The 24,911-nt window shown below is 44.0% G+C and overlaps 2 protein-coding genes across 2 annotated transcripts in view; one reads left to right on the top strand and one right to left on the bottom strand.

Annotated features, from left to right (window-relative positions):
* Positions 1-80: 80 nt before the first annotated feature.
* Positions 81-4,374, bottom strand: bri3bp (bri3 binding protein). The gene is made up of 3 exons (XM_086111244.1): positions 4,081-4,374; positions 3,126-3,228; positions 81-2,994 (listed from the first exon to the last, which is right to left on the bottom strand). The coding sequence occupies exons 1-3, from the start codon at positions 4,255-4,257 to the stop codon at positions 2,582-2,584; spliced, it is 693 nt and encodes a 230-aa protein (XP_085967370.1). The 5' UTR covers positions 4,258-4,374; the 3' UTR covers positions 81-2,581.
* Positions 4,375-5,221: 847 nt separating this feature from the next.
* Positions 5,222-24,911, top strand: part of stpg2 (sperm-tail PG-rich repeat containing 2) — a 41,504-nt gene continuing 21,814 nt past the window's right edge. Inside the window, exons 1-10 of the mRNA XM_086111664.1 lie at positions 5,222-5,412; positions 5,489-5,592; positions 6,510-6,674; positions 7,419-7,592; positions 10,163-10,272; positions 10,363-10,474; positions 14,189-14,287; positions 16,851-17,010; positions 17,870-18,033; positions 18,753-18,845. Of these exons, the coding sequence (XP_085967790.1) occupies positions 5,304-5,412; positions 5,489-5,592; positions 6,510-6,674; positions 7,419-7,592; positions 10,163-10,272; positions 10,363-10,474; positions 14,189-14,287; positions 16,851-17,010; positions 17,870-18,033; positions 18,753-18,845 (1,290 nt within the window). The 5' untranslated portion in view covers positions 5,222-5,303. The remainder of the gene's footprint in view (positions 5,413-5,488; positions 5,593-6,509; positions 6,675-7,418; positions 7,593-10,162; positions 10,273-10,362; positions 10,475-14,188; positions 14,288-16,850; positions 17,011-17,869; positions 18,034-18,752; positions 18,846-24,911) is intronic.

Genomic DNA, 24,911 nt, shown 5'->3' with positions numbered 1-24,911 from the left:
ACTCATAGTTAAGTAGTCTGTTAAGTAGTGCTTATAACCTCCACGTGCCGGTGATCTGGTTCAAAGAACATAGGACACACTTCCGGTTTGTTTTTTTATTCATTTAAATATGGAATTTATTTGGAATTGGTCACACACACCCACAAAAGCACAAGATTCAATTGCTACCCAGCGACATGTTTGCATTTCAACTCACAAACACATACACACCAAATCACAGTTTTTAACTTTCCACGTGGCCTATTCTACATGTACAACACGGCAAAATGAGAAGAAAAAAAAAAGTTGAGAAATGTGAATATAAAAATGACACTGATTCAAGTTGGCACGTAACAGAAAAAGGCTGCCTATGGAATAACAGGAACAGTGAGGATACCGTTAGATTCATTCATTAAATAAATGCTGTATTGACATTTTTTTAATAAGGAATAGCATTTTAATGTTTTTAATGCAGTAGTTGCAAAAGTGGAGTGTGTTTAATCATATTCCTTTCAGTGTAAAATCCCACAAACGCATGGGACCTTTTTTTTGTAAACTTGACCCCTTTTCAGTGTAACATCACTTGAATTTCTTGACCAGTGAATTTTCTTTTTTTAAATGACAAACTTCTCTAAGCTGACTTGTAACATTTTCATAAAAAAACAAAACAAAGCAAAACATGCTGTGAGTACATAATAAAACATCCATCCATCAACTGCGACGAAATGAAGCTTACTTGCACTTTCACATATATACACGACTAAAACGGCTGGGCCAAAAGATGCAGTCTGCCATGCATTTCTTCAAATAAAAAGATTTTTTAAAGCCCAAAAATGCATAATAAAAATGTGGATCATATTTCATTAACTTTGCATGACACTCAGAGGGCTGTATAAAAAAAGTGGCCCAGACCCTTTGATAAAACACATGTAATTGCTTTTTTTTTTTTTAAATACACTTTTCCCCTTCATATCACTTAAAAAGTAGCAGGCTGTATTATTGACTCAAGTACAGTAATTAGTGCAAGAAAGTACTTTTTCTGTGGTAATAGAATTTATGATCCATCACTATTAATTGAGACAACATGGATGCAAACAGATAAATTTTGGACAATTTAAAGCCATTTGAGACGTTTGCAGTTATGAATTAATTGCAAGATGCCTGTAGAGAACACTTAACAGATTTGTGATGTTATTCGTGGCTTCTTTGAACTTGGTGCGGCATAACCATTGCATCCAAAATGGCGTCTCAAGTCCACATTCCACAACAAGAGAATTCAAAAAAACTGTCCATCGTTAGGATTGGGCAGGGGAGACAAACCTGACATTTCATTTAAAACAATAATAATCATAACATATACAGAATTATTTGATCACAGCACAAAAAAAGCTCAATGTTTAGTCCAATTAGTCCCTGAGAATAATATTGTGTATCAATGATGGGAGACATTCCTGTAATGATGCAGTCACATCAATATGTGCATACACACGGTGTGGACTAAAGTATTCAGAACATACTTTTTTGGGGGGTGAAGGGGGGGGGGGTGCGGGGCATTTTAACTTTGCTAATTTAGGGAGAGAACAAACACTACATTTTTGACAGGGTCTTTTTTTCTCTTGACCTGTGTTGTCCAAATATTCCTTGATAATTTAACAAAGAAAAACAGAGGAAGTTTTTTTTTTGTGGAATAACACAGCACAGTGGTACCTCCAAGATATAATTTGGAAATTCAAGTTGAAAACCTGCCTTCCATGTCCGTCAGATTTTTGATATGATAATGTGTGATGTCAGCGCTCCTCACAAACCTCACTTCAGTCAGCATCAAATCTTACTTTTCTGACAAGGGGAGGAGAAAAGAATTTCTGAAGTCAGTGTAAAGTACTTTTGTCCATCGTGTTTCAGTGTCGTGCTAGTTAGAGAAGATGGCTTGCAAGTAGTCATGGGGATCTCTGCGTTACTGGTCATCAGAGTAGAACTCATACCAAAGCTACCTCCACACTGCAAGGTATGAGGCCCAAAAATGATGCCTTAAAATAGAATCCATCTTCTTCACTGATCTCATCGCACTCCAGGGAATGAGGAAAATAAATAAAAATCAGCAACTGTCAGTTTTTATTCAGAGAACTACTTTTGAGCAGTCCGCCAGAAAATTGTGATCGGTGCATCCTTAGATCTAAATCATCTTTGTTTCCTTTTCACTAACTTGAGTGAGTTTACCAATTTTATTAAATGAGAGTGTACAGTCTTTCCAATAACTCGAGTCAGTGAACCGAAAACAACTGAAGCATCCGCTGTATTTCCGGTGATTGATTGCAAAGATTCGAATCGTGAACAAGGCTGATGTGGGAACCAATCAGAGAGACTTCTTTTTATACACATATGACAGGTAAATGTTAAAATGTGACTTTAAACCTGGCCTGTACACCCGATAAAGATTTTGACCTAGTTCAAGGTGCCACTGTCGGAAACACAAAAATGTAGTGGGCGTCATGCAAACAAAGGGTTGAAATACTTGAGGACAATAGGCCCTGAACTCAAGCAGGCGAAATTCTTATTGGACGTTTAAATACCGGTGGAGGGGGCGCTGCTGCTGCTGCTGCTTTTACTCGTCCATGCGCTCTAGGCCATCGATGACCCGACTCAGCCGGATGTTGAGCAGGCGGATCTGAGTATCCAAGTGATTTATCTTCTCCTCCAGCGAGCTGGTGCCGCGCCGCCAGTACACACCCACGGGACCAGTCATGAAATACAGTGCCATGATGACGCACAGCGGCAGCAGTGCGCGCTCGGGGTCACCCTCGAACTTCTGCAGCACGTATAGGCAGGCCATTGCCAGCAGAACCACACGCGCCAGCCAGAAGAAGCGGCCGAACAAAATGTGCAGCACGTAGAACACCCCGCCCAGGAACACAGACAGCAACCACAGGGCTGCAAGGGCACCGGCCATGAGGGGCACGGCGCGTGCTGGGTTGCTGCTCAGGGATGCCGGGCTGAAGTAGTGGCTCAGGTTGGATGCTGCAGATTGAAGGAAGGCAACAAATTCAGATAGGCACCTGGATTTTAGTTAAGTTTGATTTCTTACTTCCTCAGTGGCTTCACTACCGCACTGCTTTAAATGGATTAAGTAGTAACTACATTTAACTTACAGTCAATTCCCATCACATCAAGGAAATCAACCCAAATTTTCCAGATAGTGTCAAGGAAGGAGTCCACGCCATGAACAAAGCGCTCTGTTGCTTTGGAGAAGAACTGGAAACGAACAGAGGAATTGGCATTAAAACATATTTTTAATGAATACTTTTTTCAATCTAAAGCAGTGTTGTAAATCATCCTGACAGATGAAACCAAAAGAGTTGAACCCCATTCAATTTGCCAGACACAACATTTTCTAGAGAACCCAGCTACAATGAATGGCCGAAAAAATGCAATTATTCACCAACTTTCGTGCTTTCGTGCCTTTTATGTAAAGCCCTTCGAATCTGAGCATTGGAAGAGCAGTTCTCGGTCCCTCTAACAGTGTCTGGTCCACAGACCTGAGGCACCGGGTAGGGGCGGAGGAGCTCGGAGACATAAGGTGGGGCGAGGCCATTTAAAAATGTGAAAATAAATAATAGGATCTTAAAAAGAACTCTTAACATGTAGAGGGAGCCAGGGAAGGGATGTCGGAGTAGGAGTTTTGTGTTTCCTAATACACACTGCGTGTTTTTGTTTGCTTGTTAAAAATGCACTTAACGAGCCTTTTGGTGACGAGAAAATTCGCTTCAACGGCTTCGGCGACGAAACGCACCGGATGAAGCGTCAAATGCTCGGGTATCTTAGAGCGTGACGTCACAAATGATTTGCGCTACATTTCATTAAAATAATTCATAAATAGGCAAGACTAGTTGTTCAACAACCGTAACTGACGATTTTGTGTATATGTTTTTACGATGAGTTATATTATGGGTGTGAATTTTGGCCTTAATGCGTTTCAAAATGGCATTCTCCTCAAGACAGCCCCCCGCCTCCATTCCAAATGAGCTTGATTTCCTCGTTAGCCACTTTAGCATCACACACACAAGAAGATCAATAGTTACATCCGGGCACGTCCCACACGCTCACCTTGTAAAGGCCTCGGATGTTCTCTTCGCCGAACACGTTGCTCAGCGTCTGATAGACGCCGTTGGCCGCCTTTCGGAAGCTGTTCTGGCTGCTGGGCCGGCTCCTGGCTGCTTGGGCCAACGAGAGCACGCACGCGGATAGTACCAACAAAAGCAATACACCCGTAGTCGCCTTCATGACCTGCCTAAATGTTATAATGTACGGGATGAGTTGAAGATGCAGGCAAAAGATGCAGCCTTTCGCTATCGTCCGTCGAAGCCTTACAGGAGACGTTGACCAAAGGGGTCGCGTTCAAGCTACCCTCGTCGATTACGAATTCCAATTCCAATCAACGGGGATTTGGGGCGAGAAAATCACCCTGAGTGCAGCTTCTTATCAATAAAGATCACTCCCAGCCGCTGTGGTGTAATTTATTGACTAAGTTGCCCTACAAATCACTGCATGGTCCAAAGTTTAAATAAGATATAATCAAATTCCGATAACGGTTCTATTCAGTGAATGCACCATAATTTTAATAACTCAATACTGCCATCTGTCGAGAGACACGTTGGACGCAAGCTTAATGCACGGATATATATTTTGAATTGAAACCATGCACTGTGCCAGGATGAAAAAATAAATAAAATAAAAATGTAAAATTAAATGTTTGGATGCGATCTTTACCTGGGCCGCTACTCTCGAACGCCAATTAGTTTCTTCAAGTCCGCAGATCCGTTTTGAAATAAAAAATATATGTAGATATCAACATCACTTAAAATGACTACCTTATTGTACAAAATTGTTCGTATAGTGTATGTAATTGGAATTACAATATAAATACCATTGGCTGCCTTTTTACTAAAGGTGTCGCCGAGTGACGATAATTTAATACAGAGAGAGAGAGAGAGAGTAAATAGATAAAAGATGGCGAGGCGAGTAGTTATTGTCAAGGTTATTTTAAGTAAAACATCTCCACAGAGAACCCCCCATACACATACAAAGAAATCGACACAATCTAATAATCAACATAAAATGTGTGCCTTTTAATGTCTTACCACTAGATGGTAGACTGCGATTGTTCACGTCACGGCGTCGAGTGGTATCTTGGCTACGACGGAGTTGAGTGCTTGACTGGAACTCTAGTGGTATCCTAGAAACGATATCGAAAAAACGCAGACAAAAGCTGACCTCATTAAGAGCTTTCTCATTAATGTGAAAGAAATGAGCGGAGTGAGGGCTTAAACATGTACGGGCGTGCTCCAAGAGTCACCTTCTTGCCAAATAGTGAGACCTCAGCTGCAGTCGGTCCTGGATCATACAACCTAAATTCAAGAAAACATTCCACAGGGTCAGGTAGGACTGTTTAAAAGTCATAAACCCCAAAACACAGATTTAAATTGATAAATAAGTTTTTGTCCTCATTGCATAGATGGCTATGCTCCATTTTTGTCCTTGGCTAGCAGACTACCATTGATCAGTGAGTCCTGTGCAACAGAACCAGGACCTGGGCACTATGATACCTCACCTTTGAAGGTAAGATGGATGCTTCGCTTTGGTATCATTAATATTCTGGCGCTCAACTACCTGGTTTACCATAATGTAACCCTCTCGTGTAAAAAAAACAAACAAAACAATTCCAATGAAGTTGGGGCATTGTGTAAAACAAAAACAGAAAACAATCATTTGCAAATCCTTTCCAACCAGTGTTAACTTGAATACACTACAAAGACAAAATATTTCCTGTTCAAAATGCTGATTGTAATTGTTGTTGTTTGTCTCAATTTGATTTTGATGCCTGTATCACATTTCCAAAAATATGGACAGGAGGCAACAAACGAGGAATGCTCAAGAATACCTTTTTGGTACATTCCACAGGTGAACAGCCTAATTGGAGGTGAATGTCATGATTGGGTGTAAAAGGAATCCCCGAAAGGCTCTGTTTGCACAAGCAACGATGGAGCAAATGGGAAAGAATTCCACCGACATGACTGGCCTGCCAGACCTGTGTCCCATTGAAAATGTGTGGCATATTAGCTCTAAATATGATGAGCAAACAAAGTTGATATATATTAATACAGGATATAATATAATGTATAATATAATCACATCAAGCAATAATGGGAACAAATTCTACCTACAAAGTGTCAACAATTTGTGTGCTCGGTGCCCAAACATTTGTTGAGTGTTGTTAAAAAGAAAGCTGATGTAACAGAATGGTAAACAGGACAGGTTTTTTCCCTGATTTTTTTGGAATGTGTAACAGACATTAGATTTAAATGGAGTGAATATTAAACAACAGTCAAGTTTATCAGTTTGAGTTTTGCATATCTCTGTCATGTTTTCCATTGAATATTGTTTAAAAAGTATTTGCCAATCACTGGTTTCTTACTCAACTGCAGATGCAATTTTGCAATACTGTGTTGTTAAACAATTGTCAATTGTCTTTTTAGCTAAATGTCCATGGCGGCTGCAGTTTTCGGAGCCGCTCCAGGCGCTTCGATGACCTGGCGTGTGAAGGTCCGGGCCCCGGGGCGTATGATATTCTCTCGCAGCCTGCCACCACCAGCCACAAGCTGAGGGCTCGTGCGAATGTTGCTGTGCTTGGTGGCAGTCTGGTAAACTGAGTAATGGAAACTAATAAAATGATACGGTCAATGTAGTAGTTTGTAACCAGAAGGCTTTTATAAGAAAATCTATCCATCATCCAACATAAATAATGTACATTATCGATTCATTATTAATTCCATCCATCCATTCATTTTCTGAACTGCATATTAAACAATAAAGGACACATTTTTTTGACCCATAGAGACAACCCAAATCATTTGTGAGAAATAATAATGCATAATATGTAAGATGAGGCATTTAAAAAATTTGTCCAAAAATATTTATCACTTTTGTCTTCATTTGTTTTAGTCACATCCACCTCAAAAGCACCTACATTTTAATTGCGTCATTTTGCCTTTGGTAGCTTATTTAATGGTCCCCAGTGTCACTGAGAGTTCCAAATTATTTTCGCATTGAACCTCTTGCATAGGACGTGAACCCTACACACATACAGAATTATTTGAAATTTGATTTTTTTTTCTCTCTTCACCTGGTGGGTGTAATTGATGTTGTGAGTGCACTCAAGTGTCTGAGGGCTTTTAATCCATCAAGATTTAAACACGATTGGCTGATTATATGAAAAAAAAGCACATACATATCTTCACTTTTTCTACATTATTCTGTGACAGACACATTTCAAAGTGGATTAAAAAAAACAAAAACCTCAAAATTCTTCACTACATTTTTTTTTCAAATTCATTAAAAATATAAAACTCAAACAATTTGTGATGTAACATAATGTCTCTTTGCAGGCGCATCCTGCTAAAAGTTTGCTGCAGCGAATTGCTAGCCAGTACGATGTGCCATCCATTCCTTCCCCGGGTCAGGCATGTGGCTATGAAGAGGATGCCTCAGGTGTGCTCCGCAAACAGGAGCCTCCGCACAGAGACACAACCCTGGGCCCAGCCTACTACAATCCTTTGAACGTAGGTGTTGCTTCCCATGTAATCCAAAGTGCCCTAATACTTCATGTATTTTATATCAAATGCATGCAACATCTCCCACACTGTTGAGTTATCTCTCCAAATCAAATGACATGCCTAATGAATGCAGCGCCATAAATAAAACATGCACAATTAGAAGTAAAAATAATAATAAAAGAGGCAAAAATAATTTCTTCGAATTAGGTATTCGGTGGACCGCTGCTATTTGTGGGACGGCCTGCGCTGAAGTTCATTTCATGGTGGGCACATCAAATGTATGCATCACTTCTCATCCTATTGAGTTATCTCCAAACCCATTTCCATGCCTAATGAAGGCAGCTCCACTTTGGAAGCCACGGCGCACCGATGCTCATCCATTTTATATGTGTGCAATAAAGAGGTGCCGTTTGTCATTATTCCTGCGGTCGCATTACAATATTCACTTGAAACAACAACCGCAGGCATCCACGAGGACCACAAGTTCTCAGCATCGCTTTAGAATGTGTTTCTTCAAACAGTGGCCCCTCCCCAATAGATGCTGTGGACCACTTATTTGCCAGGACCATCATCTGCCTAAGATAAATTGACGTCTGTTTTTTTTTCCAGTCATATAAAATAGGGACACAACTGTGATTAGTTATTTGTAGATCATAAACGCTGCTGTTCACAAAGACATACGAGCTGAGCTCATTTGAGCTCTGCTGCTAACCAAAACAGCAGCATGTAAACAGCAACGTGTGAAGTCCTTTTTGAATGTTGTAAATGAGTTCCCTAGACAGCATGAAAGATGATCTCATGTCACATATGGACATCGTCGATGATTAGCATTCCGATGGACTCTTGACGCGAGTGGTTGCGCCACGATGTTGGGTGCGTCCATGTTTAGCATCGAAGGAGCTACCAGATTTTTTTGTTCCACAGTCTGCCTCACGTCTTGATTATATACAGTAACTTGAAATTATACTGAACAAAAATATAAAGGAAACACTTTTGTTTTTCGCTCCCATTTTTAATGATGGCAATTCTTTGCTCAAAATCCTAACAAAACAAAAAAAAATGGTTTTTGGCATTTGTAGCATGGGAGAAAAAAAATCTCATTGAAATAATACATGTTGGACATTCCCTTCAGTATTTAAAAATTGACTCCTATCAGCTGTGTTTGTTCTGATTTTAAAAGCATTGCTAGACATAAAAAAGTAATTTGTGCCCGCAGACCCCACGTTCGCAGCAACGACATTGGCGCTTGCTTGCATCTGCCTGCGAGCCATGCTCGTTTCAGTTTTAAAGCGCAACTACTGTATCTGGAAATCTTTTGTTTGCCTGGCAGGATCGTGGAGGGATTGAACCCGCGATCTTGCTGTGTGCTCGATGTTGAGATGGAGGGCAGGAGACAGGCACCCCGTGGAGTTTTTCCCTTTGAGCCAAACTTACTATTTCTTCTTCCTGCTCTTCCCAGGATGTGTATGAGTGAACAGGGCCGGACAGCCAGGTCATGGAAAACTTATCAAAAGAGACTGCAGAGGTTGAGATGCTTTGATTTCCAACTTTTATTTGCGCGCCCCCCTGCTCTCCCTTTTTTTCCCACACATGATCAGAGCTTTCACATTGGAGTTATGAACATGAATTGAAGTCAATCCAGATAAATATTTCAGTAAGTCAACTTCAGTCTTATCCTATTTGCTTCAATAATGTTTGGGCACTCAATTGAAGAGAGTACAATGCACCCATGAAAGTGCTTTGAGCTTCATAGCTTGAAGATAAGAGTCAAATTTACAAATTTATGAGGCAAACAGAATATCATATTTACCAATAAATCAGCAGCCAGACATTAAAAAAGTTAAAAAAAAAAGGTTAAAAAATGTACATAAACATTCTTTTCACACACCTATTTGGCCACCGATGGAGCACAATTGTTTCAATCACAGACCGTTCAACAAATGAAGAACAAAACATTTAAGTTAGACATCAATTCTTAAATTTTGAATTTGGATTGTGTAATTGTTTCAGAGTTTGACCTCATTTGAGGTCAAATGAAAACTATTTCATAGTTTTGCCTTCACGATGAAGTCCATGGGCCTCTCCCATCGTAAAACACATGAACCATTGGCATTTATTTGTGCCATGACAGCACAAATGTCTTTACACAGGATAGCAGATACGCCTGTTTATTTAACTCAACCGTCGAATACCAGTCTACTCTTCAAGTGGAAGTGAGGAAATGTACTCCTCAACAATTCAGTGATTTTTGTGCTTTTTTTTTCTTCTTTTTTCGGTGAAGCCTGAGTTAAGTGTTCGGTATTGAAACGTTGTAAAGCTGAGACAGAGGAGTGAAGGCCACAAAATATCATGGAAGTGAGGAAGAATGCTGACATACTGTGAGACATTTTTCTGTACTTCACTTCTCATTCACCTTCAACTCCACAAGACAATGCAGTTAAAACACAAAATTAGTCCATTATATTTTTTGAAACATCCAGTCACCTTGTCGTTATCTCTTCCTCCTCCTGTCATTCTTTTACCCTCACCACAGTTTTGGAATGCCTTTTGTTTTTTTTTGGTCCCTTTGTCTCCAGGCTGCAAAGACCCAGAAATACAAAGGCATATACTTTGGCAACATGACAGCCAGGAGAGACCAGGTGACCAAGGATGAAGGTCCAGGGCCGGGCCACTACTACCCTGAGATGTGAGCATCACCTGCCCACTCTACGATAGATACATTTTTTTTAAGTGGCTTTCGATTTGTGCTTCTTCTTTTCTCAAATGTCCACATCAGTGTTCCTGAAACACACTACGAAAATGTGAACATGCGAAAAGAGCAGAGGGTCAGGGCGGAACTTGTCATTCCTCGATACCACCAATTGTTGACCCAACTGGAACACAAGAAGGTAAGCGCATGTTTGATGACAATTACATGATATGATTTGTTCTCAAAGGGTCTACCGAGAGTAATGCATGCATTATACAGTATATGTAATGAATTGGATTTGGATAAAATATTTTGAGTCACTATCGCATTTGTCGAGACGGTTACACCTCCCAATCAAAATGGTATGGCCCACCTCCACATCCTGCTTGAACCAGGAAGTAGTCTGCTATCTAGCAACAAGAAGTGTTGTGGCATTTGAGGTGATGATTATTTTAAGAAGCTGGTGATATCCAACCCAAAAACATTTTCATTTGTATTTTTACAAGTAATTTCTATAATTCATTTAGATAAAAGTTTGATGAAATGCTTGAAGCGTTTTCATGATTTTTACAAAGGCATACATTTTCATTCAAGTCCTGATATAGTCATGAATATTATACAAAAAAAGGCAAATATACACCTCACACTTTTATGGGTTAACAAAGTCATTTAAGTACATAAAATAATAATAATAATCATGATAACAATGATTTATGTATCTTCATAAAGTGTGTCTTGACATGACTTGTTTTGTCACAAGCGCTTAGCCATTTTATAATTAAAAACATTGAAGTAAAATTACTGAAGTAATGAATTTGATCAACTTCCTTACATGGCCAAAATGAAAAAACCCCAACCCAATTTGCACAAATATACCATTTCCTACCATAATTTGTGTGTGAGTGTGTGTGTGTGTGTTTTAATCATTATGTTCTAATTAAACTAAACATGATCATAACATGGCTAGTGTGGCAAAAGAATGCAATCTGTCATTACTGGATTTGCAGGTGTACTCATTGGTCACAACATTAGCCTTTTCACCTAATAACCGAGCATTCAGTCGAGTGTATGAAATATATATTTTTTTCACTCAAATTTGACTGTTCTTTGGTGCCGTAGGGGGGCAGTAGAGTGCCATCTTCAAACCCCACTCAAAACACGTTGATGTTGAGGAGTTACCTGTGTGTGAACCACAGTATGTGTGTGTGTGTGTGTGTGTGTGTGTGTGTGTGTGTGTGTGTGTGTGTGTGTGTCTGTGTGTGTGTGTGTGTGTGTGCGCGCGCGCGCAAGGAAGTGAAACATCTTCCTTCTGTCAAGCACTTAATACCTCTTTCTCTGTCCTTCCACCTTTTCCACCAACATTAAAAACATAATTTAGCACGTTTAAATTTTAGTGGACTTACCTGTGACTTTGAGAATTTGCCCTTCCACACGCACGCTACCATGGTATATTTGGACCTCCCCGCTGTGATGCTTGTGCTTCCATCCATCATCATTAGGAGCTCATAGCACAGGACTATGTTAACGTACGCACCCGTAAAGCAGATGGGTCATTAGTCACAGTGGGGACACACAGGACAAAACACCTTTCTACCTTAGCTGTCCCACTGAAGCTCATTAAATCATCTTTTGGACATGCTGCACTTTGAAATGTGCACGTCGCTCTGTTGCAACGTCCAACTGAAATAGAACCCAAACCTTCTGTTCACCGTGAACATCATCATTATGATGATGATGATTATGAGAATCGTCCTTTTCACCATCATTATCATTTTCCACATTATCATGTGATATTTGAAACCCCTTGAAAATTGGTGCAATAGAGGGGCAACACTCCTGACTCACACTATTACGACTATGATTACCGGTACTAAAAATTTTTTTAATTACAACACAGTATAGAAATATAACTTGGGCGACTATTTTACAAGGGGAAGTATATCATGAAAACAAATTTTAAGAATTCGATATCAGTACTTAGTCCCAATGAGTTTTTAAACAGTGAATATTCAAACTGGTATCGGTCTGCAAAAAAAAAAAAAAGTATCAAACTGCCCTAGTTTTGAATTTTGAGCATCGTGACGGAATGAATTCAACTTGTAAGTCAAGGAACCACTGACGTTTTATGTCCAAATACAAATACAGAAAGGCAGTTTCAGTACTTACACAAATACAGACTTCACTTCGACACGCTTAGTGTCACACTTCCTATAATGCATCACTGCATGCAGCTGTCAGCAGACATTGCCTCGAAATTGACTTGCCAACTTCACATTGTCAGTTTCAAATGCAGAGCTTCTGTTAAAAATAGTCAGCCTTCGAGTTGTTGTGTTTGCTTTCAGGATTATATATATTTTTATAAATATATTTATTACTTTGCCACACACCATGTTGTTTCGCACACTTCCCTTCATAACAATTTTTTTTCTTCTTGCCGAGGACCGCGGGGTGCGAACGCAGCCCCTGGATTTTTGTCAATCGTAAAAGCACGAGCAACAAAAGGTGTTACACATAAAGCCATCAAAAGAAGTGTCCCCTGCCCTGTGTGAGTGTCGCGCTAGAAAATGGCTTTTTCTCTTGTACATGGGAAGTATTATACTCAGACAATAACAACCTTGTTCATGGCAAGCACGCACACATGCACACGCGCAGTGAAGTCCTGAATGAAAATTGATTTTGCCCAAGATTTTTGCCGAAACTCACGTATATCCAGCCCATTTTATGTCCGGTTTGTAACTGTCATTTTTTAATGAAAAAAAAATCATCCTTTTGGATGTGCCATGGTTGTTGTCCACTCTGGTTTTGCCTGTGAAAATTGCAGAACAAACGATGAATGAATGGCCTTTTTGCGGGGTCTCAACTTGCCCAGAATTTTTGCAAGCTTGAAAATGTACAATTAGTACCTTTAGGGCACTGGTGTCAAACTCAAGGCCTGGGGGCCAGATCTGGCCCGCCACATCATTTTATGTGCAGCTCAAACATGTCAACTTCCATGATCCTTTCTAAAATGTCTTCCAACATTTTAAATTCTCATATGCAATAAATGAGATTTACAGTATATTCAAAACATTTTCTTGTTACAAACCCCTCATGATAGTAGCTTAAAAAATAGTTGAATCAACAGTTATTCTTGAATTCTTTATATGGTTTCAGTCATAACAGCCCTCCAAGTGAAACATTAATTAAAATGTGGTCCGGGCCATAAATGAGTTTGACACCCCTCCTTTAGGGGTACACAACAGCACTACTCCGACAGTCACTCAACAGCACCCCCTGCAACGATAGGAAACACATTACCCCTGACACCATTTTCACCGATTAGCCCAAAATTGGGTGGACGTCTCATAAGAGGACACATGAAAAATTTAACAAATGAGCCCCAGTCAGAAGCAGGCACCCTCAACCAGTGATACTTAACCACTGTGCCATGACATATTAGTTTCCTGTGTTGAATTTTTGTTATTTATTTACCACAAATAATATTTTTTAATAATAAATAATCTTTGTTCATCTATCTATGCCAGCAATGTATAGTGATAGGCAGAACAATTAAATGCTCTTCCACGAATGGCAAAGGTGTTGAAGCAAATCTTGGCTGTCTTTCTTCAATTCCTGTGAGGTCCAGGTTTCACGAGTATGTACATTTAGATGACATCATCTGTTTTTTTTAAAAAATACACTGCATATGCTTTTGACTTTTTTTTTTTGGGTGGTGTGCCATAGATTTTTTTTTTTTAAATTTGTGCCTCAACTAGATATAAAAGTTGGGAGGCACTGTCCAGAGAGATGGGCAATTTGCCTGTACTGTCTAACTGATAATCATTTGGAAGATTGGCCATTAAAAAAAAGGGGGTGCGAGGACCCGTTCATCGCTGCTTGCAGCTTTAATTTGTCTTTACTCGTCTTTGTACAGGGCATTCCTGGTCCTGGCCACTATGACATAAGAGGACAGTTTGAGAGGCTCAGTGACAAAAAGCATCAAGTCACCGCCGCCTTTCTTTCTCAGACTGAGGTACAATGCAAACACCACTCAAGAAGACTCAACAAGAACAGCAAGCGGATGAGGAACTTTAATTCAAGTGAAGTAGGAAGTAGGAAATGTTATTTAATTTTGCTTTGCTTTGCCACATTTGTAGAATGTACAGTATGCACTTGATGGATAATCATAAAGTGTCATACCATATAGTACAACATGCGCTCTTCATAAACAAAGATAGATTTTGCTGCAATGGCAGCCCACGCCGGAGTCGTCTCATTAAGTAGCACAGTGCATTCATTTCACTTTGTCACTTAGTATTTGACTGGTACAATTCCAACAGGATGACACACAATATGGCTTCATTGTGGCCGTAGGATGAAAACAAACTATTGATTCCATTGGCCCAGATAAGCAAATTAGGATCCATTTGGATGCATTTAGGGACATTACTCCGCATAGTGCCAACACTGAAAATATTTCCCGGATATAATCTGGGAGATAAATGCAGTCAATTAGCGACTTCTCATAGGAGAACGCTGTTCCGTACGTGTCCCAGATCCTGACGCTGAGCTCCTTTTTTCAGTGCGATTCTCAGAGATGAGGTGAACATGAGTTTATTAGCACATTCAAAAGCAGGCGGGTTTTGAAACACACATTCAAGTGCTTATTTAAATGACTGCCAAACAAAAATGCATTGCTGTAAAAGCCTGCATTTAGAGATTTTATGTAAGAGAAGTTGAAGGGGCGCCGCAGCAAAGTGGAGACTGTGGAGTCTAATAATACTACAGCGCCCACATGTCAAGAACAGGAACAGCAAGTCAGGGCAAGGAACAACATCTCCAATGACAAGGAGACACTGGGTCTGTATAAATTCCAATGTTGGTTACGAGTCAATGCCATACAGTGGAAAAGGGGAATAAGGTAAATTTCTGCTGATAGTGTTGTCATTAAATTTTCACAGTTTGCCATCACTGGCACAAAAGCGCAATTGTGCATCTATGGAAGGCAGAGTTTCCGACCTAATTTCCCTGACCACATGCTGTGCGCAGTGTGTGTGTGGGTGTGGGGGGGGGGGGCGTTAGAACCTCGGGCAACAGTTTTCTTATATGTTCATCTCGGTGTGACTCTGCGTGTTCTCTTGCGGAGGGATAGAGAGGAAATGAGATAAGGAGGTACTGAGGGAGGGATGAGAGGATAAGAGGAACAGTGGGAATCCGCCCAGTTGTCGCCTCAACTATAGGCTCTTCACAATTTTGCCGCAATATAATTTGGACAATAACCACATGTGGGATTTTTCTCGAACTTGGTGTGTGTGTGTGTGTGTGCGCGCGCGTGTGTGTGTATGTGTGTGTGTGTGGTTTGGAAGAAAACAAGCTCGACAACAGAATTCAAATGAGCGTCAGTAAAGTGCTCAGTTGGGATTCTTTTTTTTGGAGAGGAAAACTTGGAAAAAAGAGCAAAGGCACAGCATGAGCCTGACAGATGGGCCTCCTCGCATGTGTAACATGCGTTGAATGTGGTGGCCTTCAAACAGCGGGTTATGTGACAACACAGTTATTCATGCAACAATTCCTTTCCGGTCTTTGTGAATGTTTGGAAGATGTCAAGTGATAGCTCATCTGTTGCTAACAAAGCACACGTTTTTGGGTTGTTTTTGGGTGTGAATTTGTTCAGAAATGGCGCCGCGAGAGTGTCAAAATGTCTAGCATATAGTGCATTCCAGTGATCCTGTCCATTCACAAATTGAAATGAAGATCTTGAAATCGAAGAAAGTAGAAAGAAAAAGAAAGTAAAGGAAAAAAAAAGAAAGAAGAAATGAAGATCTTGGCATGTTGTTTAAGCGCTAACTTTAGCTTGGCTTGTTACTGGAACTTATGGAGAGTCTTAGCTGTTCTGTAACTTATGTAGCTCCAAGTGTCAGACGTTCAAAAGGGCTCGCTCAAAGAAGCATTTTCACAAACACAGTAGTTGTTTCATTTCACACTTGATGGATGGGCAAGCAGACCCAACTATTTGTATATAAGACATTAAAAAATTCCATTTTCAATAATATACCCCCTAAGGAGGTAGAAATGCAGGATTACGCAGCATGAAAATGAATCATGTAAAATCCAGCCGCTTGATTCCAATGCTTTCCAGTGCTTATGCTGAACCTTGTGGCCTCTGTGTGCTATAAGTGCTGCTGAGGCTGACTTTGCGTCGCGGCGACTGACACGGAGAACCTCTGATGAAAGGTCTATCGAGTCGAGCTTGACAAGCACAACTTGAGCGGTGCTAAAATAGCTTTTGCCTGAGAAAAAAAACAACCTCCCAAAGAAACCCTCCTCTGGCACCAGAACTGTGCTTATTTTTGGGCCCGCAGGAGTTTAGGTCTTATGTGTTGTGTGTAATAAGAAGTGAGGTCTTGCTTTGTGATTTATTGTCGAAGTGTGTGCCTGGATGAAGCCCATTAGCATCTCAGATGGTCAGGGAGTCATTGGAGAGAGGTTTTAGACTTAAAATGCTTGCCATGAAATGCCAGCGGCGATAAATGAGCATTAACGTGGACCTCGGTGAGTGCTATCGGGACCTGCCCCTTCTCTGCTTTGTCCTTTAGAGGTTCAAGCTTGCCAAGGAAGAGTCGCCCCCTGTTGGTGCCTATAATGACCCGCGGTGCGCCATTCAAATGTCTCACGATGCGACGAGGGTGCGCAAAAGCCTGTTTGGTGTCACAGCGGAACGTTTCCCGCCGAACCGCAACGGAGGTTGCACACCAGGTTATTATGTCTTTGTGCCTGAAAACTTGTCAAGTATTTGCTGTTTCATCAGAAGCTAATACTGTGAGTTCAAGCAAATCTTTGCATCTAACATAACTCAGCGCAGCTCTGCTTACCTCTTGACATGGTATGGTTTCTTACAGTGTGGTCTGACGGCCATCTATGACCATTGCTTTGTAAATTCAGAAGGGCTTGCTCACAGGCGCATGTTGGGATATAGCCGGCGAACAAAATGACGTGTTTAATTGTCAACTTGTGGACAGGCAATTAGAGAGACACAACTGTTTGAATACAATCACTAAAAAGTACATCTTCCTAAAGTGTTCCATTTAAAGTCAGATAGAAGCGGTTGGCATCAATGACAAATGAGCTACATAAAGCTCAAATGTGTTGGCTCAGTCTGCATCACATTCGAGTTTTCTTTTTTTGGGGGAGGGTTGAGGGGGCGGCAGGGGCAATATTTGCTCATTTGTGTTAATTTGTGTTGCAATATTGTCTTTGCTGGTTGTATGCAAACACATTAGCGTTGTTTAATTGCGTTCTCTCAACATTTACATAAGTAATCAAACACATTTGGGGGGAAGTTGATAAAGCCACAAAAGTTGTTTGGTAAAGTATGGGTGGAGTGCTATTTGTGAAGCCAACAAAATACAGTACTACAGACCAGCAATTCCCAACTAGGTTAGGAAACACTGCTTTAGACTGTGAAAACAACAAAAGTATAAAATTTCTTGCGGGAGTGCTCTAAAAGTACACGATTGCGAGGGCATCTTTGACTTGGGTGTACAGTAATATTCACTGTGTTGCACGAGTACTGCATTTGTTGGCAAAGTGACATTCCCCAGTGTACTGTGTCCAGGTCCCGGCTCCTACAATGTCCTGGACTTGGGTTTGGCCCAGGAAAGTTTGAAAAGGGCATATTCAGAGCGAGCCAGGAAAGGGGGCTTTGGCTCCACCGCTAAACGCAGCAGCATTTTCCTCAACAAGGAGTCCATACAAGGACCCAGCCCAGGAGATTACCAGGTACAGTTGTACCTTAATTTACAAGTTAGATAATTGATACTCCCAGTTGAAGTTTACTGTCAAGCTAAACATAAAGCAAAGGGAATTATACATTATGGATTTTCAACAGACACTGGTGAGGATAAGCAGTTCAGGAGATGGATGGGATGTACAAAGCTTTGCCGCTAGCTTAATGCTAACACATAATGGGAAGCGAATAGCATGAGCGTGCTGGCCTTTGAAGCAACTGATACTGTATTTGAACACGATTTTTTTTAACCTCCGCGAAGAAAGACTATTACAGGTGTGGTCATGGAACAAATTAAACTCTTATCTCAAGGCACAATACAATAGTAAATTATCCTGCTAAACAACTAAGTAGAATATTAAGAAATTCACTGTGATGACTGTTTGTTATGACAAGCTGAGTCACAACAATTATAACATTTTATGTGCCTTTTAGGGGCGTAACCTATAGTGAGCGACATCAGGACGTGGTCAGTTAGCTTTCATGTGTGCTTCTGCATGTGAGTTTTGGCTTGCCTTGGCTCTTTGTTGATGTTCTCATTTTGTAATTTTGGATTTGTGTGTTTGACTGTTTGTACTGTTGAAGAAACTGCTAAAAATGCAACGGCGACTGTTGCTCTCCTTTTCACACGTGCGGCGGCATAACTGAAGCTCTCTTTTAGTGAAATCACCCTCCACGTTATTTCGACTAAATACTGTTTATGTTGTGTCAGGTAGAAACGCGTCCAGAGGAGCTTTACAAAAAGCAGCACACAGCCGCATTCAGATCAGCCACGCAGCGGCTGGCATCCTCAACTGTGGCCAAAGTAAGTCTCTCTCTGTTTTGTCACTCGAGATTTAAACCTCCCTACTTAACAGAAAGTCCTTAAAAGAAAGAAGCGCCAATTTTCAGACTTTAATAAGTGGGGCATTGCAGCAACAGCATCTGACCCTTTATTACAACGATGCCAGCGATCCTATTTTTCCACTACTTTTATCTTTGACTGCATCCTGACTTTTACTTACGGTAATGAGGTTTGTTTTTTTTTGCGACTTTTCCTACACCCTTATTAGTCTCCTTCCAAGAACGTTCTGCCTTTGTTCTCTCTCAAATACATTTGAAGTTCACTCGTTAATCCATCATATATAAAAATCCTCATCTCACCCCTCGGGTCCCTCATTCAGCTCGGGTCCTCTACCAGAGGCCAGGAAGCTTGAGGGTTCTGCGCAGTATCCTTGCTGCTCCCAGCACTGCACATTTCTGGACTGAGATGTCCGATGTTGTTCCCGGGATCTGTTGCAACCACTCATCTAGTTTGGGGGTCACTGCCCCGAGTGCTCCGACCACCACAGGCATGACTGTCACCTTTACCTTCCAGGCTCTCTCCAGCTCCTCTCTGAGCCCTTGGTATTTCTCGAGTTTCTCATGTTCCTTCTTTCTGATGTTTCCATCACTTGGGACTGCTACATCCACTACAACGGCTTTCCTTTTGTCACGTTGAGCCCGAAGCGACAGAATAATCGCTTCGTGCACAACTACTAGAAGTAAGTGGATCCCCGAAACAGCAGACACAGAAAAAGAATTTTGTCATAAAAAATGAAATTTATTATAACACAAAATCCCCGTCTAAACAGACAACAGAAAACGCTGGTCAAAAGAGGGCCAGGAAATAATAACGAAGCAACAGAAAACGCTGGTCAAAAAAGAGGACCAGGAAAATAACAGAAAACGCTTGCGAAACAAAAACGGCAAGGAGAAAGTTCTTAAGTAAAATACCAATCAAACACGAGAGGAATATTAAGGCACGCAATATAGTCAAGTAAGTCAGAGTTTTAACCGAGAAGGAATAGACGATAGCAAATGGCACGGCATGGAATACTCCGGCAGTGAGTTTACTGTCGGAGTGCCTAGATATAGCAGGTGCAATTGTCAACTAATGGGTGGCAGGTGTGCAGGCGGCAAGCAAGAACGCCTGCCCCCTGCTGTCAAATACGGAACGTGACACCTTTGCCCTTTATCTATGATCACGATATCTGGTTGGTTCGCCATTACCATCTTGTCAGTCTGGATCTGGAAGTCCCACAGGATCTTCGCTCTGTCATTCTCCACCACCTTCGGAGGTGTTTCCCATTTTGACCTTGGGGTTTCCAGTCCATACTCCGCACAGATGTTTCGGTAGACTATGCCAGCCACCTGGTTATGACGTTCCATGTAGGCTTTCCCTGCCAGCATCTTACACCCTGCAGTTATGTGTTGGATCATCTCAGGTGCCTCTTTGCACAACCTACACCTTGGGTCTTGTCTGGTGTGGTATATCTGGGCCTCAATGGCTCTGGTGCTCAGGGCCTGCTCCTGAGCAGCCAGGATGAGTGCCTCTGTGCTGTCCTTCAGGCCAGCCCTCTCTAGCCACTGATAGGACTTCTTGAGATCAGCCACTTCAGTTATGGTCCGGTGGTACATCCCGTGTAGGGGCTTGTCCTCCCATGATGGTCCCTCTTGCAGCGCCTCATCCTCTGTTCCCCATAGTCTGAGACATTCTCTGAGTACGTCATCCGTTGGAGCCTTCTCCTTGATGTATTCATGGAGCTTGGATGTTTCATCCTTGACAGTGGCTTTTACACTCACTAGTCCCCGGCCTCCTTCCTTTTGGCTTGCGTACAGTCTCAGGGTGCTGGATTTGGGATGGAACCCTCCATGCATGGTTAGGAGCTTTTGGGTCTTAACGTCCATGGTCTGAATCTCTTCCTTTGGCCATCTTATTATGTCAAATACGGAACGTGACAGTACCCCCCCCCCCCCCCCCCCCCTCAACGGGAGGCGTCCTACCCGGTTTGGACGAGTGAGATGCGTGGAAGTCACGAAGAAGGGACGGATCAAGGATCCAGGAGCGGGGGGCCCATTGCCGATCCTCCGGCCCGTAGCCCTCCCAGTCGACCAGATACTGGAAACCTTTTCCCCTGCGCCGAGAGTCCAGGATGGCCCGTACCGTGTACACCGGGTCACCATCGACGACCCGCGGAGGAGGGGGCGGAGTGGGAGAAGGAGCCAAGGGACTGGTCGCCACCGGTTTGAGCAGGGAGACGTGGAACACGGGGTGAACCTTCATGGTGGCCGGCAGCCGGAGCTTGACCACGACGGGGCTGACGACGGACTCTACCACGAATGGCCCGGTGAATCGGGGCCCCAATTTCGCGGACGTGCCGGCCAGGCGCAGGTCCCTCGTCGCCAGCCACACCTCCTGCCCCACTTCGTAGGTTGGTGCCGGGCGCCGACGACGGTCCGCGATCTGCCGGTTCCGGGTCGCCGTGTGGGACAGTGCGGCTCTGGCCTCCCTCCACACGTGATGGGCCCGCTTGAGGTGGCACTGCACAGAAGGGACCTCTATTTGTCCCTCCTGGGACGGGAACAGCGGTGGTTGATACCCGTAGGCCGTCATGAAGTGGGACCTGCCAGTGGCTGAAGAGATGAGGGTGTTGTGTGCATACTCCACCCAAGGTAAGTGGTCGGCCCAGGAGGAGGGACGGTGGAGACACACACAGCGGAGGGCTGCCCCCAGATCCTGGTTGGCGCGCTCCGCTTGTCCATTGGATCGAGGATGATATCCCGAGGTCAGACTGGCCGTGGCCCCGAGGGACCGGCAGAACCGCTTCCACACTCGGGACACGAACTGGGGCCCCCGGTCCGACACTATGTCCAAAGGTATGCCATGGAGACGGAAAACGTGTTTGATGAGGAGGTCGGCGGTCTCCAACGCCGACGGCAACTTGGACAAGGGAATAAAGTGGGCAGCTTTCGAGAATCGGTCCACAATAGTGAGAACGACGGACCGCCCCCGGGATGGAGGAAGGCCCGTGACAAAGTCCAGGGCGATGTGGGACCAAGGTCGGGGAGGAATGGGTAAAGGCTGGAGCAATCCCGCCGGAGGTCGATGCGAGGCCTTGCCGCAGGCGCAGGAGGAGCAGGCATTGATGTACTCCACCACATCCTTCCGGAGCTCCGGCCACCAGAACCGCTGGGCGATGAGATGCACAGTCCGGTTCACCCCAGGATGGCAAGCCACCTTGGACCCGTGCCCCCACTGCAACACCTCCGAACGCAGCGGTGGGGGCACAAACAGCTTCCCCGCGGGACATTCAGCCGGGACTTGGACACCATCTTGAGCTTCCTCTATCCTCCGCTCAATCTCCCACCTCAACGCCCCCAGGATGCAATGGGCCGGGAGAATGGTCTCCGGCGTCCGGTCCCTTTCCGCGGGGTCGTGGAGACGGGAAAGGGCATCGGGCTTGGTGTTCTTGGATCCCGGACAGTATGTGAGGGTGAAATTGAACCGGGTCAATAGTAGGGCCCACCGGGCCTGACGGGAGTTGAGTCTTTTGGCGGAGCGGATATATTCCAGGTTCTTATGGTCCGTGTATACAGTGAATGGCTCTTTGGCCCCCTCGAGCCAGTGTCACCATTCTTGTAGAGCAGCGACCACAGCTAGCAGTTCTCGATTGCCCACGTCGTAGTTCGATTCGGCGACACTGAGTCGACGAGAGAAAAAGGCGCAGGGGTGCAACTTCTGGTCGACCGGGGAACGCTGGGACAAAACCGCCCCCACTCCCGAATCCGATGCGTCCACTTCTACGATGAAAGGGAGGTCAGGGTTAGGATGTTGCAGCACGGGGGGATTAGTGAATGCTGCCTTTAAATTCGCGAATGCCGAGTCCGCATCCGAGTCCCATCTGAATGGGATTTTAATGGACGTCAGTCGGGTTAATGGGAGTGCCTTTTGGCTATAGCCGCGAATGAAACGCCTATAGAAATTTGCAAACCCCAAGAAGCGCTGTAGCTCCTTACGGTTAGACGGTGTTGGCCAATCCACCACCGCCTTCGTCTTGATGGGGTCGGCTCTCAGCTTGCCCTGCTCAATGATAAAACCCAGGAAGGAGATGGTTGGAACATGAAACTCGCATTTTTCTGCCTTTACAAAGAGCCTATTCTCCAATAAACGCTGTAAAACAAGTCTGACGTGCTGTTTATGCTCTTGCAACGACCGGGAGAAAATTAATATATCATCAAGATAGACGAAACAGAAGATATTCAGCATGTCCCTTAACACGTCGTTGATCAGGCTTTGGAACACGGCGGGAGCATTGGTCAGCCCGAAAGGCATGACTAAATATTCAAAATGACCTAATGGGGTCTTAAAAGCAGTCTTCCATTCGTCTCCTTCACGAATGCGGACCAAATGGTAAGCACTGTGTAAATCTAATTTTGAAAAAATGGTGGCTGATTGCAAAGGAGCGAAGGCGGAGTCCAACAAAGGCAGCGGATACTTATTTTTGGTGGTGATGTCATTTAGCCCACGATAGTCTACACACGGTCGCAACGACTTGTCCTTTTTCTCCACAAAGAAGAAACCCGCACCTAACGGTGATCGCGATGGTCTAATTAGACCTGCAGTGAGCGAGCTATTTATATACTCCGTTAATGCCTCTTGTTCTGGTTGAGACACCTGATATAGCTGTGAACTCGGCAGCGGAGCGCCCACTTGCAGGTCTATGGCGCAATCGTATGGACGATGCGGGGGCAAAGAGCGAGCGCGATCCTTACTGAATACCTGTCGTAAGTCATAATAGCAATTTGGCACTCCGTCAAGGCAGATGGTTTCAGGGGAGTTGTCACCGGCACGTTCGCGTCCCCCTACGGCTGATTGTAAACAGCGCTCATAACAATACTGGCTCCAAAGCTCTATTGCCGGGCGCTCCCAGGAGATAACGGGGTTGTGAGTCTTGAGCCAGGGCAAGCCGAGAATAACCGGAACGGCTCGAGACCGCATTAAATAAAACCGTCTGCGTTCGACATGGTTCCCGGATAATTTGAGCTTTAGTGGTTCTGTTCTTTGTGTTACAACCGCCAGGAGGCGCCCATCAAGATCATGAACGCGCTTCTTCGCGGCCAACTCCTCGATAAAACAGCCCAACTCTGAGGCAAGGTCGGTGTCGATAAAACAATCATCAGCCCCTGAGTCTATCAGGGCCCTAATCCGCCGCGCCCGGGACGCCCCATAGATCTCCCCTTCGAGTTCCAGTCTCTTGGGGTGCCCCGGCCGGGAATCGACTCGCCGAGGCTCGGGAGGCTCTGCGCGGGGTCGTGACTCACAGTACTCGGTGAATGTAGACGGCTGAGGCTCCGGAGGACCGGGAGCGACGTGAGGTCCTTGTAGACCACTGTCAGACCCGGCCCGATCGTTGAACCGGCGCCGTCTCTCCTCCGATCCAGAACTTCCGCCACCCAGCTGCATCGGTTCCTCCCCGGTGACAGCATTCCGAGATCGGGGGTGGTCCCAGCCGGACCCAGCTGCCCGAAGCGTCTCACGGGATCCCCCACGGTGCGTGTCATGCCGGAACGGGAACCAACCACCTCCACGCTCCCGGCTTCTCTCTCTCATGCGGTTGTCCAACAGTAGGGAGAGATCTATCAACTCCTCCAGGTCGGAACTGTTGTCGCGGGTCGCTAGTTCGTCCTTGAGCTGGGTGTTCAATCCGCGACGAAACAGTCCACAAAGTGCCCTGTCGTCGTAGCCACTCTGGGCGGCCAAAATCCGGAACTCAATCGAGTAGTCCGCTACGGATCGCCTCCCCTGGTGGAGTTCGAGCCCTCAGCCTCTCTGCCCCGGACGGGATGGTGGAACACCCGGCGAAGCGCTGCTACGAAGCCGGGGAAAGAAGACCGGAGGTTCGGCTTTGCGTCGCTCATCGCGATAGCCCATGAGCCGCCTGACCTGTCAATAAGCTCATTACATAAGCAACCTTCGCGTCATCAGTAGCATAGACGGAAGGTTGCTGGTCGAAGACGAGTGAGCACTGGTGGAGAAAGTGCCCACACTGACCGTGCTCACCCCCGTAAC

Source organism: Hippocampus guttulatus, chromosome 5, assembly GCF_054856545.1.
Source record: "Hippocampus guttulatus isolate MCC_2025c chromosome 5, RoL_Hgut_1.0, whole genome shotgun sequence".
Taxonomy (NCBI): Eukaryota; Metazoa; Chordata; class Actinopteri; order Syngnathiformes; family Syngnathidae; genus Hippocampus; species Hippocampus guttulatus.
The sequence above is the reverse complement of the archived record's forward strand: the minus strand, read 5'-3'. Positions and strand labels throughout refer to the sequence as shown.

Coding starts and splice junctions, on each gene's coding strand:
- bri3bp (XM_086111244.1), bottom strand. CDS start 4,257: ATGAAGGCGACTACGGGTGTATTGCTTTTGTTGGTACTATCCGCGTGC. Junction 3,229..4,080: donor ACATCCGAGGCCTTTACAAG/GTGAGCGTGTGG, acceptor GTTCGTTTCCAG/TTCTTCTCCAAAGCAACAGA. Junction 2,995..3,125: donor TGATGTGATGGGAATTGACT/GTAAGTTAAATG, acceptor TTCAATCTGCAG/CATCCAACCTGAGCCACTAC.